A 13,667-nucleotide genomic window follows, 5' to 3' on the forward strand; every position below is an offset into this window, starting at 1 on the left:
TCATCAGTTATAGGCAAATTCTAGTTTTACACAATTATTTCATCAGAAAGATCTATTTTTAGTGTCACTACTAGTAGTATATATTTCTTAAGATGGTATGTTGTGTGAAAATGCTGAATAAATGTAGCAGGGGATGCACATTTTGTAGCCATGCCACTAGCAAAATGAAAGCATACATTTATGTTTCTCAAAATTCAGGGCAACAAGATGGAACGTTACCATACCTACACACTGTTTTGTTAGCTTAATTTTCCTTTGACCATTAAATGTTTTTTGGTATTTTGCTTAGGCCTAAGCAATATAATGTAGCATTTACCCAGAAATATACAGAACAGTAACCCTGCAGTAGAGGACAATATAGCAAATATTTCAACAGCAACCATATATTTTCCCTGTGTGCTAAGATAAGCAGGAATAAATGAAAACCAGACACTGAGAAACACTAGCATGCTGAATGTGATGTGCTTTGCCTCATTAAAGCTGTCAGGCAGTTTCCTTGCAAGGAAAGCTGCAATGAAACAAACCATGGCTAACAAACATAGGTATCCCAGTGAACAGTAGAAGAATGTCCTTTGTCCTTCATTGCATTCAGCTATAATCTTTTTACTGACTGATGTAGTCTTCAGTTCAGGGAAAGGAGGAGATGTTGACAGCCACAAAGTACAGATCACAGTCTGAATTAGTGAGAAGAGTGTCACTATAGACGTTGGAATTTCAAGTCCAACCCATTGTTTTAATTTGCTGTTTGGGTGAGTCACTTTAAAAGCAATTACCACTGTGATTGTCTTAGCAAGAACAGAAGAGACACTCATGGAAAACACAATGCTAAAAATAGTCTGACGAAGAATACATGTAACACGAACAGGGTATCCAATAAATACCAAGGAACATAGGAAGCACAACTTAAGTCCAAACAGTAAAAGGTAACTCATTTCACGATTGTTAGCCTTCACAACTGGTGTACCACGGTATTTAATGAAGATGATCAAAACAACAGTGGTTAAAATGAGAAGAAACATTGCTATTACAGCTAATGATATACCCAGTGGCTCATCATAACTCAGGAACTCAATCGACGTTGGAATACACTTGTCACGTTCATCATTTGACCATTCATTCACTGGACAGATGAGACAGTTATCTGAATCTAGAATACAACAACAAAAAAAATAAATATATATATATATATATATATATATATATATACATACATTAAGTGTAGCACTGTTTAATGTATAATTGTTTTTCATATACATAGCAGTCAGTCTGAGTTCTTAAAAGAAGCAGCTCTCAGAGATAGTAGACAGTTATTGGCATAGACCACATAAGACAAACAAGTTGAACTACACATTATAAATAGGAGAAAATAAAACTTGTGCAGAACACTGAAAAAAATGAGAATATATTACAGCAGAAAACATCATATACCACTACACCATTAATTAATAGCACTGCTTCTCTGCAATATAAAATAAAACTTTAAAATAAGGAGTTAAAAATAGAATCATGGCTAAAAAAATACAAAGTATATTATTATGTGCTATGAAAAATATATGGTACAATGTAATCATAGATTTATAACCTTAAACTGAAATCTATAATTACATTTCTCATACAGCCAAGTGATTTCAAAATAGTGAACAGTATCAGCATCAACCATCAACCCCCTTTTTATCCATTTTGGTACATGCAGTCAGGGTGTCACTTCAACAGTGACCATCGCCTAGAGCCAATGTTCATACCACGGGTTGTCAGCTATCAGAGTAAAAAGATTTGATAAATTAGTCAAATACACTGTCATGGGAGAGCTACTGCCTTTCCTGGTACTCAGTAGACACAAGGCATAGAAGGTCATCCTGAAAGAAATGTCAGCCTACTGATAGATCTATACACACACACACACACACACACACACACACACACACACACACACACACACACACACACACACACACACACACACACACGCACTCACACGCACTCACACACATGCACACACACATACACGCACCCACACGCACCCACACATGCACACGCACACACGCGCACGTGCATGCAAACATGCACACACACACACACACACACACACACACACACACACACACACACACACTTTACAAAAATTCTTTGACAATATAGTTGTTTTGTCAAATTTATTCTGATGATAGTGTACTCTCTGAACTGTTTATTAATATTTATATATTATACTCCTTGTATCCCAACAATAGCTCACCCATCTCTCTTTACATTTCCATTTACAGATATTATTAAAATGTAATTGTTCATTTATTTAGGTAGTTATTTATTTATGTATGAATTTATTTTATTAATTTATTTTTTACTTATACACATACACCAGGATGGACCTAGGACTAACTCTTAGTGTGCTGCGCCCTTCCTGACAATGAGGGATCATAGGAAATACAAGGTGATTGGCTCACAAGACCATTTTTACTCTGCCAGTACAAACCCAAATGCTGTATGTTCCTGCTCAAGAAAAGTAAAGTAGGTCCATCCCAAAGTAAATTTATCAGTACCCATCCAATCACTGAACTTTAATTGGATAGATGCTAGCTTACACGTTGTATACTTTACATGCAACATCTCTTGCCACAGAGGGGTAGGCACTGGGGTGATACATTTGTTTCTCTGGCATATGTTGTTTATGTGCTGGTGGAGATTTAAGTCCATAGAACTATGGAGCTATTTGACTTGCAAAGATAAAAGATATCAAGGAAGATGGGGTTCCTGATGGCACAGAATGCAAAGCACAGATCACCCTGCAAAAGCCAGTAAGAAACTGAGTAAAAGGATAGAGCATGAAGTGTTTTCAGGTATCTCAGGGACTTTGTGACCTTTGCAGTTGCTTAGTATGTCTAGAAAATTACATTTCAAAGGTGGGGTGATGTGCTTAATAATCAGTCTAATTAGGGCTGCATGCAGATGAATAGTAAATTATTTTAACCAAGAAGACATGCCTATTAGCTTTGCTGAATAAAAAGATTTTCTGACTACATGTGCTACATGCTGGCAGAAGAAGAGGGAATTATTACCCCAGGTTACAATATCCCTGACTATGTTACCAATTTGGAGTGAGGTATTAACTGTACTGAGCATTGAGGGAAAGAGTTGTTTACCAAATGCTGCAATACAACACTTTCTCACATTTAATGTTAGCACTTTTTCGATATACCACTTGGTTATAAAAGTTTGTTCCTGCTATAATGAGGGGATATGAGGGAAATTTGGCAAACAATGCCTAGTTTGTAGACATCTGCAAACTTATATAACCAATGCTTTTGATTCACAATCTGGAGATTGGAGAAGCAGATGCCAAAAAGATGGGTTCTGATACTGAACCATGAAGAATACCACTTGTTACCTTAATACTTTCCAGGTAGGTGCCAACACCCTTAACTATTTGTGTTTTGTGTTTCAGGCATTTGACTGTACACTTCACCACAGTTAGATCTACTTTTAAGGTGATTAGCTTACTAATGATGCCACTAAGGTGCTTAGCTTACTAATGATGCCAGTATGGAGTATAGTGTTAAGTGCTTTGGCCCAATCCTGTGTGACCTTCTTGATGATGTTAAGTAAATTGAGTAAATAGGATCTCCATTTGACAAATCCAAACTGATATGGGTCTGGACTAAGGTTTTGATGTTATAGTTTATGAGGTTTGATATGATGCCCCTAATGGCCTTGCATATCAGACTAGTCAGGTTAATGGGTTTGTAGTTTCCCTGGAACATGGTAGGGTCACCCTTCAGTGGGGGCATCACTACTGCATGTCCCCATACTTTGGGGGAAAATCCTGTAGCTAAACTCAGGCTAAACATAAGGGTCCGTAAATGCATGTTTGGCACTATTTATTGGGCATCAGGTAAATTATTAGGTCCCATGGCAGTAGAAATTGTGGTCTTAGAGAACACATAGAGTGTGTGTCCTTTTGTGATAATAGGAAAAGTAAGAAATTTATGAATTTGTAGAATTAAGATAGTTGTTACGGAGGTAAAGTAAATATGACTGCTAGCATATTTGCTATAGTTACTAGGTCTGAGTGAATGGTGTCTTTTTAATAAGTTTAGAACACTGTTAGGTGTTATTTCTTATTTTCCTAACATAACTAAGGAAGGACTTATAATTATTCTTAGCTTCAGAAGCTAATTTAAGTTCATGATTTGAATTATGAAACCCACTTAGTAGCTTTTATGTACTAATATTCTTGATGCAATATCTAATACGAGGAGTTTTAGATTTGTTTCATGGTTTAAGAAGTTTTTTCTCTTATTATACATTTTATTTAAGGTGGGAGACCACCAAGATTATTTAAACATCCCATTATATTTAGTTCTAGTAGGGATGGCCATATCTATGCACTTATCTATGAGTGAATAGCAGACATATCGTTAACATCTCTGTTCTATTCATTACATTAGGCTAACCTACTACACATTACTGGAGAGCTCCATTCTAGCCTATGCTGTGTTTCTTAGTGTCCGCACTGACTGGTTACCACTTCAGCTAACTGATGGTCCACTTCACTTTCCTCATGCATCTATCCCTAGCCACCTCCTGTTTTTTTTTTTTTTCTTATAGCCATAGACCTACACCTCAGTTCAATTACATCACTCCCCTCTTGCCTACACCCCCCCCCCCGACACCTCCTGGTGTGTTTTTTTTTTTTCTTATAGCTATAGACCTCCACACCAGTTCAAGCAACCTATCTACCTTCCCCATGTAACCACATCCAATTTCACACCCTTGTCTGACAACATGCTAGTTATCTCCTACATCAATATTCATTGACTACCATGGGGTACAGACTACTAGTTTCCTCTAAAAATTAAAATAGAAACTCCTTGATCTGCAGCAAAAAATTTATACCATGTTCACAGTCTCACTGTCATAAAAACAGACCAAATCCTATATAGCCTCTCTATCCTTATGCTGTCTTTCCTCTAATATTTTCCACACCCCACACACACAAAAAAATGTTCATTTGTTAAACAAAATAAAACTGACTAATCTATCCCATCAGCTTAGCTAGAATGGGGCAAAGGGGGCAACTGCACTGGGAGCAAAGTGTTAGGGTGCTTTATCAGCTATGCAATCCTGATCACTCTTTAGTGCATACCAACTTTTAAAAGCCGGTATTACATTTGCGGTCAAACCTACGTTCTGTATCATTCTGTGTTATCTAAACTGTAGCAATTGTTTGCTATATTTGTAGCAAGCAGTTTGCTGCAATTTAAAAGTAAAAGGACATTTGTTTCTTTTTTTCTAACTAAAAGCTGAGTGCTATAGTTCTCTTTGTGTGGTATAAACTATAGGAAAGTGATTGTTACATTTGTGGCAATCAGTTTGCTACAGATTAAAAGTAAAAAAATGATTAGTTTGCTTCCTTTTTTGTTTTCTCCTAACTAAAATGCGAGTAGTGCCTCATGCAGAGTACAAACTATAGCAACTGATTGCGACATTTGTAGCAAACAGTTTGATTCAGTTTAAAGCAAAAAAAATATATACTAAAATCTGAGGAAGGAAGGGGGCAGGAGGCAAGGGACAGGAATTGAACCTGATTGGCATTGGCTCTTCCATTTCAGGACCCCCAGGTACCTGAGCATAAACATTTTTTTTTTTGGCTCTTCAAAAGTAGAGCTTGGGAGGCTGGATCCCACTAAAGACAGTAATATCAGACACTACACCTCTGATCTGCATTACTGTTATGTGAAGACATACAACCTAACACTGGCCCTGTCTACAATAATTCACACTTCAAATCTCCCTTCTGCCGAAAACACAACTTTCACAAAGGAATAGCAATGCCTTGCATTAGCACAAGACGTATATGTAGTAAACTAAATTAATTCCATTGCTGGATATTTCAATGCAAACCTGATATTTTAGCTGTTACAGAAACATGGCTTAAACCTAAAATGTTAGACAAAGATATAATTCCACCTGGCCATAACATAATTAGGTCAGAATGAATCACTAAAAAATTTGAGAGAATGTGTATCATTTTTAGCAGTCACCTGACTCTAGAAAAAAATAACTATAATATTCTCACTTTTTGACAGTTCTGAACTCTTGCAAATTGCTCTTCTTACCCTCAGTACAGAAGTCCGCTTAACTACTTTATATATCCCCTCACAACCTTCTTATAACAATGTTACCATATTAGAAGATATTTTCTCCTGGTTCTCAATTAACATGAAGCAATTGACTATTATATTACCTTAACTCCACACATCCAATGAAAATAATCACTGAAAAGATAACATACAATTGCAAAATGAACCTTACTGGATTCACCAACTAACATGTGAAATCACCAGAACAGATGGACTTACTGACAAAGAAAAAAAAAAGCACCATTGACTGGACACTGACATCACATGGAATCTACATACTATCTTCAGGCAAACTACCTGATACTATTAATGAACAACCACCTAATTTTTATGACATGGGATTGACTTAAAGCAACAAAAAAATTTACATTGAACTTGATTTGATCTAAAAAAAGAGAGATCCTCAACAACCTGCTCAGAGAATGCAAATGGCTATCACTTAAAATCTTCCTTTTGTTGAACTGGCTAACAATCCTTAACTATGTAGCCCCACTAAGTAATACAAACATTAAATATGTAACAGCCTCTTCGGTCACAACAGAAGCAAAATTACTTATGTACAACAGAGACAGAAAACAAGAGGACATAGAACAAACTACCCAACCAATGTCAAAATGCACACTTACGAACCAAGTCAAATTCCTAGTATGCAAAAAGAAGTAATTAAATTTCTTATAATTATAATCTAACTATGAGCACAACACAAAATATTACTCACCTACTAAAAAACATGAGAGAAAAATAAATCCACTTCTCCTGGACACAGACTATACTACTAGCAGCTCTGCATACCTCTCAATATCTTAGAGCAAAAAATTTGCACAAAGCCATTCATAAAAGTGGTAAATAATAAAATAAAAAGCACAGGAGCAAAACAATGAAGGGGTATATAATGTAGATATGCAGTCCCATAGACCAAATAGCTCCAAAATCATAAAATCCAAACCAACACGATCAGGGATGTTATATAAAATGAATTTATTGCAGGACAGGTTAGCACTTTCGCTTAGTAGCTTCTTCAGACCTTAAAACAAAGTACCATATCACAATTTAATGCTTAAATACTTTAAAAAGCGGGAAATCCTTTTAAAATTCTTAAAGCTACAGTGTCACTGAAGTCAATAATCAATACTAATAAACTTCTCAACCTATAAAAACACATCTATGTATGTATTGAAAGAGTTTATACAATACGTAGAATAAAACAAGACAGTATGTACCTAATTATGTACAACACTTCTAGTATATATTAAAACAAAGATACATCAAAACAAGCATGTCATATAAGATATATATATATATGGAAAAAATATGTGCAGAATCTACTATGTAAAAATATATATGTATAAAAACATGTACAAACATATATAATAGGTAACAAATCTATTTATGTTTGAACCTCCTCATTCCAAGGAAGGGTTGTACTGGAACAGAATCTACTATCTAGCCTATGTAAAAATATATATGTGTAAGAACATATACATATATACAAGATATGTAATAAATAATAAATAAATAACAAATCTATTTGTATTTCAACCTCCTCATCTTAAGGAAGGGTTGTATGGGAACTTTCCCATTGAGTCCTGGGGGCATGTCTGATCTAAACCTAATAACCCAGTTCGTTTCTCTGGCTTCTGTATAGGTTTCCACATCACCCCCTCTACTGGTTCTGGAAATCTTCTCTAGTATTCTAAACTTAAAGGAATGACCTTCACCTCTGTCATATACATGTTTGGCTAAAGCATTATGCATGTTGCCTTTCCTAATGTGGTAAACATGTTCGCGTATTCTGTCCATAAGGCACCTATTGGTCTTCATCCTGTACAGGATGCCATATATACCACATCAGTGGACATGCAATCACCATGCATACGTAATGTATAGCTCCCAAGTCCCAATGGGTGTATAAAAACAGGATCTAACAAAATATAGGAACAAAAATTGCATCTGTTACATGGTGTGGAATAAGGTGGATCTGTTGATGAATCAAGTGAGGTAACCTTTGGGTAACATAGGAGGTGCTTAAGATTCTTCTTATTCCTGTATCTTCATAAAAGTGGGACAAATTCCCAAAAATAGGGAACATTTTTAAAATATTGCTCTTACAAATGTAGAAAGTTGGTAGAATAACAGGTTTTGCATTAACATGAGTTTTTTGAAAGTTATGAAGTCTGAAACTCAAATATCTATCATCATTGTATAACTTCAGTATTAAATGATTTGCCACTAATTTACCAGAAACCCACAATTTTATGAAAAATGGACGAAAAATATGAGGCAAAAATCTGGACATTCTGTGAAGATCTGTATAGTTGAGAGGTATGCAGCTCTATCAACAAATACTTAATAGCATCAGTAATTAGAAGTATAGCAAGAAAGAGCCAATTACACCTTATAGCCCCCCAGTCTCTTCAACCTGCAATTAATTAACATTAGTCAAATCAAAATATTTACAAAAGTTATATTTTACTACCCTAGCACATGACCTGCTACCCTCAAAATGCCCACAACTTACCTCAGATGTCAGAGCATACACTGTGGCCATATTAATTAACATATCCCTTTCAGAATGGTATGTCCACAAATGCTGGAAACAGTAATAAATAATCCCAATTCACAAAGGCAGTACTCAAACAGCCCTCTCAAACTGCACAACTATCAATGTTCTGCAGGGGCAGCTGCAGCCTCCCAGCTTTAAAATAAAAAAAAAAACAGAATTGTAAAATAAATAGCTGCGAATCCCGGAACCGGGCATGTGTTCTCCTATCTCGACTGCTGATTAACCAATTGGTCATCAGTGTACAGATGCCCAGAAATCTATGTGGTTTGTAACCACATAGACTGGAAGGGGATCGGAATGCAACATCTGCAGTCATGTACATGAATGGGTACTACTGATTGGCTCCCGGGAAAGGAATTTGTATTTGGCCCTCTGGTTGCAAGGAAATTGGGTTCAGAATGATGCTACAAGGGAATATATAGGTGTGTGTGTGTATGTAAAGTCCCAGTTAAACATACCTGGTGGCTAGAGTTACTCAGGCTCAAACTCCATACGTGGATACAGGTAGCAAGAGCCTGATTTCCCTATCCACCACCACTTGTGAAAACTGTTCAGATATTTGCCTCATATTTCTGTTCTGCTCTGTTCCTCATAAAATCGGTAGTTTTCTGGATTTTTGAAATCAGTGAAGGATTGAATTCACTAAATAATGACAGGCATTTGAATTTCAGACTTCATATTCTTCAGAAAATACATGGTAACAGAACACCTTTTATTCTAGCAATTTTCTAAGTTTATAAGATCAATATTTGAAATGTGTCCCTATTTTTGGGGCTGCATTCCCCCATTATTAGCTTTGTCCAGGTTTTTTTGTGCTAAGAGGTTGAGAGCTATGGTGAGAACTGAATTCACTAAATGATAGCCATTTAAGTTTCAGTCTTCCTGTCTTTCAAGAAACAGCTGATTTGGCATAGTGGCATGTTGCTCTGACAGTAGTGCACAGGGTCCTGGGCCCAAGACTTGGCAGTGAAATGCATGCTGATAACACAATATTTTATTCTAACAACTTTCCAAGATTACACAAGCAATGTTTTAAATGTGTCCCTGGTTTTTGGGCTTTTGTCCCCCCCCCCAATACATTTTGGCTGTTTCCAGATTTCTTGTGCTGCAAAGTCGAGAGATACAGTTGAGTGTCGAGTGGATTTTATAAGGAGCTGAGAGGTTCAGGCCAAGAGAAGCTTACTGCTGCTTATGCTGAGCCTGCTTGCATTGTCAATAGCATAGCAGTTTAAATACTTGCTTTTGCTGCAGAAGCCTGTGGGTTCTACTCCCACAGTATTTAGATGCATTGCTGCTGCTGTACCATGTGTTGTACTTTTAAAGGTGGTGGATGCTGCAGTCCTGAGAATGTCTTCTTTGATGGAGCTACCTATTAACTATGAACCTGTTATCAGTTTGCCATCCATTCCCTATTGCAATATTACTAGCTTATCATTTTTTTAATGCAACATAGGCAAGTTATTCCTCAAGGGTAACAGGCACTTTATTTGTAGATGAAACAATAAAATATAAAGTTGTTTGCTAACAGCAACCTCTTCATTAGTTACAAATTTCTTTAATGTGGAATTATTTAGATGACTTTTACTTCTGCAGAAATTGTGCATATTTACTGATACTGGTGGACTGTAGAAGTTTGAGTACACTTTTATGATAGAAATATTCTGAACTGGGCAGTTTTGTCATTACTGGTGCATATTTTGTTTCATTGTTCACTGGAAAAATGTTCAAAACAATAAATTTAAAATGCCCTCAAACAACTGTACTGTATTATACAAGGAATATAATTTAATACAATCAGGAAGCTGTTTAGTGATTATCTGATCAGCTCAGGTATGCCCCCTCCCAGTTCTTGGTTGGATGTGTTCGATTAGGAACCAGTTAAATCAACTATCTACAAGCACAAACTTTTTTGTTACTTAATATTTTCACTGATTGAGTCTGAATGCTATTGAGAGTGATGAAGGCAGATTGAAGCAATCACTTCTCTTAAATCTTCATTTTTCTGGTGAGGGGGTACTTATTGTCCACACCTAGGGTGCTAAGTCCGTCTTGTACTATTTCTGCTGCACAATTCTCCTGGCTGAACTATACTTCTGAACTGTCCGGATTTCCACAGAATGAATAGATTTTTGTTTCTTATTTTTGGTTTGTTTCTCATAAAAATTGTTGTTTTCTGGCAAATCATTTAGGAATGAAGTAACTTAATAATGACTGACACTGAGTTTCAGACTTCATACCCTTCAGAAAAATGCATGCTAAAGCAAGACCTTCAGTTGTCTAAGTTTATACAAGAGCAATTTTTAGTACTGTTTGTTCTCCCAATATATTTGGCCTTGTCCAGATTTACTGCTTTAAGAGGTTGAGAGGTATGCGCAGATAAATCTCCTTATAGAATTAGGTATATCCAAACCTCTCAACTGTCCCTGGTTTGGGCTTAAAATGTTGCTCTCCTCTTAATAATCCCTTTGCAAAATGGCAATTTTGGAAGAAACGTGGAGGGTTACAATTAATAAATAATTGCAATGATCAGAGTTACAGATTACTTTTATTTCAGAAATGCATGTAAATTCTCTTATTTTGTCATCTGCTCAACTTAACAGTACTAATATTAAAAAAGTGCCCCTTCATTAACAGGTTCCCAGCTGTATTGTGTGGCTATTTTATATTTTTGCATCACATTTTTGGTCTGTTTTTCAAAACATTGTGGTTTTCTGGCAAATTAGTGGCAAATCATTAATGACTGAAGTTAGAAAATAATGACAGACATTTGAGTTTCAGACTTCATACCCTTCAGAAAATTCATACTAATGCAAAACCTACTATTCTATTATCTTTATAAGTTTATAAGAACAATATTTAAAAATTGTCCTTACTTTTGGGCCTTTGTCCCACTTCTATTTATTTTTCCAAATTTCTTGCTCTGATGTTGACAGGTATGACAAATGTGACAGGGCCACCACCATCAGCCAGAGACATTTCAAACTGTGACATACTTGTACCCCACTCCCCCATGTAGTGACTCTGGATGTATCCAAGCAAGGCAAGGAGCAGTTATTCAGTGTAAGTGTGCAAAGTATCTCTTCATCCAAGCTAGACACAAGTACTACAGTGGCTTTTCATCTGTCCTTGATTTTGCAGAATGTTCTTTTTTTCTGTCATATTTTTATACTGTTTATTTGTGCTTCTTATTATTCAAAAAATGCATGCTGTTGCAGTGCCTGTTGCTCTGTGTTTAAGTAGCAATGCATTAATGACCATCAGGTAAACTTGTCTGAGATTGTAAGATGCAAGTAAGCTTTAATAATCATACTGTTAAAGAATTATCAACATTGAAAGCCTTTTTGTTGTTGCCATGCAGAGAATATTTACATAACTAGATAATGTATAAGCCTTAGTTATTGAAATGCATATGACAGTCTTTGTAATAAAGGACAGGATTACAGTATTTTTAGAAGCTCATTACATTTGTTGGACAGTTGCAGTCATCGTTGCAGGCTTTACCCCTAAACTAAATAGAATGCCAAGCTATCATGAGTGGTCCATAACCTGTGCAGTAATCCTTTAAGCAATTTATCTTGAGCTTGTTTGTTGTTTGCTGTTCATTTTTTACTTTGATCATGTTTTCCCCATGAAACAAGTAAATAGTTGTTGTCAGGCAGCAGGTCTTTTTTCAGATGAGAAACATTTTTACAAGTGGGGGTAATCGGTATCACAGAGATTGTTACTTTCAGCATGTTACTTGGTACTTTTATAAAGCTGACTATAAATTATAATTAGAACTGCAGTGCAAGGAGAAGTGGTTTGAGTTGGGTGCTGCTTTATTTTTTATACTTGATTTCAACTGGCATTCCAGTAATATATTTAAAAAATAATTTATTTTTTCATGCCTCACAATCTTGTTGTTGCCATCTAGATATTAAGTAAGCTGTCATGTAGCCAATGCACTGAATTTTTTTTTCTTCTCCACTTCATTTTGTCTTGCTTGATTGGACTATCATAATGACGGTTTGGCACCCAGGGCAGCGTATTTAATTAAAGTCTCAGTTTTCGTGATTTTGAAAGTAGCCCTGCCCCTTTCTAATTGGCCACACCCTTCCCATTGGCCCCAGCCATTCAGCTGTCTCCTGTAGCCCCCCCCCTTTGATTTGAAGTCATCAGCCCCCACTGAAGTTCTGTCATCTCTATCAAAATATTAGGAAAATTCATACAGAAAGAATTCATCAACTACTTAAACCATAACAATCTACTATCAAACATGCAGCATGGCTTCTGACCAGGATGTAGCACCAAACTATGTTTACTACATTACTTAAGCACCATCTACCACAATAAACATCAGGAACTATAAACTGCTTCCATATTCCTGGATTTCCCTAAAGAACCGTATTCCACCCTCTGTTACTCCATCACCTTTGTCAAATGGACATCAGCCTCAACATCCCACAGTGGCCTAATAGCCACATTTCTATCCAAAGTCAGCCTGAGATATTGGTGCAGTCATACTTTGACTGTAACTATTTCTATTGGTGTCCCACTAGGCTCTGTTCTAGACCACTTCCTCTTCAATATATTCATCAGTGTCACACATAAAACATCAGACAATGTTGTATTAATATGATATGTAGATGCCTCAACACCCATCTGCTCAGCCCATACCAAACCCAGCTGCAACACAGCATGCAATAAACCTTGCACAGACTAGAAATCTAGTTAACCAACTCACAAATACTTTGAAATCCCCTTAAAATGATTCTGATTCTTTTTGAGTCTACTGAGTGTATTAGACAAACCTTAAATTTAACGGTAAACAAAATTAAATAAATAAATGGATAAATAAATAAAGCAATCGTCTGCATTACACCTATAAACAGCAAGTTACTCGTGCTTAACCTTTAGAAGATATCATAGACTAGAATCTCCACTTTGATAAACAAATAGACTTTGTTATATAAAAAAAAACAGAAGCA

The 13,667-nt window shown here is 36.1% G+C and overlaps 1 protein-coding gene across 1 annotated transcript in view; it reads right to left on the bottom strand.

Moving 5' to 3' along the window:
• Positions 1-239: 239 nt before the first annotated feature.
• Positions 240-13,667, bottom strand: part of LOC122810683 (extracellular calcium-sensing receptor-like) — a 192,556-nt gene continuing 179,128 nt past the window's right edge. Inside the window, exon 6 of the mRNA XM_044082252.1 lies at positions 240-1,147. Coding sequence (XP_043938187.1) covers positions 240-1,147 — 908 coding nt within the window. The remainder of the gene's footprint in view (positions 1,148-13,667) is intronic.

Source organism: Protopterus annectens, chromosome 9.part0, assembly GCF_019279795.1.
Source record: "Protopterus annectens isolate FY-2018-M chromosome 9.part0, PAN1.0, whole genome shotgun sequence".
Classification (NCBI taxonomy): domain Eukaryota; kingdom Metazoa; phylum Chordata; order Ceratodontiformes; family Protopteridae; genus Protopterus; species Protopterus annectens.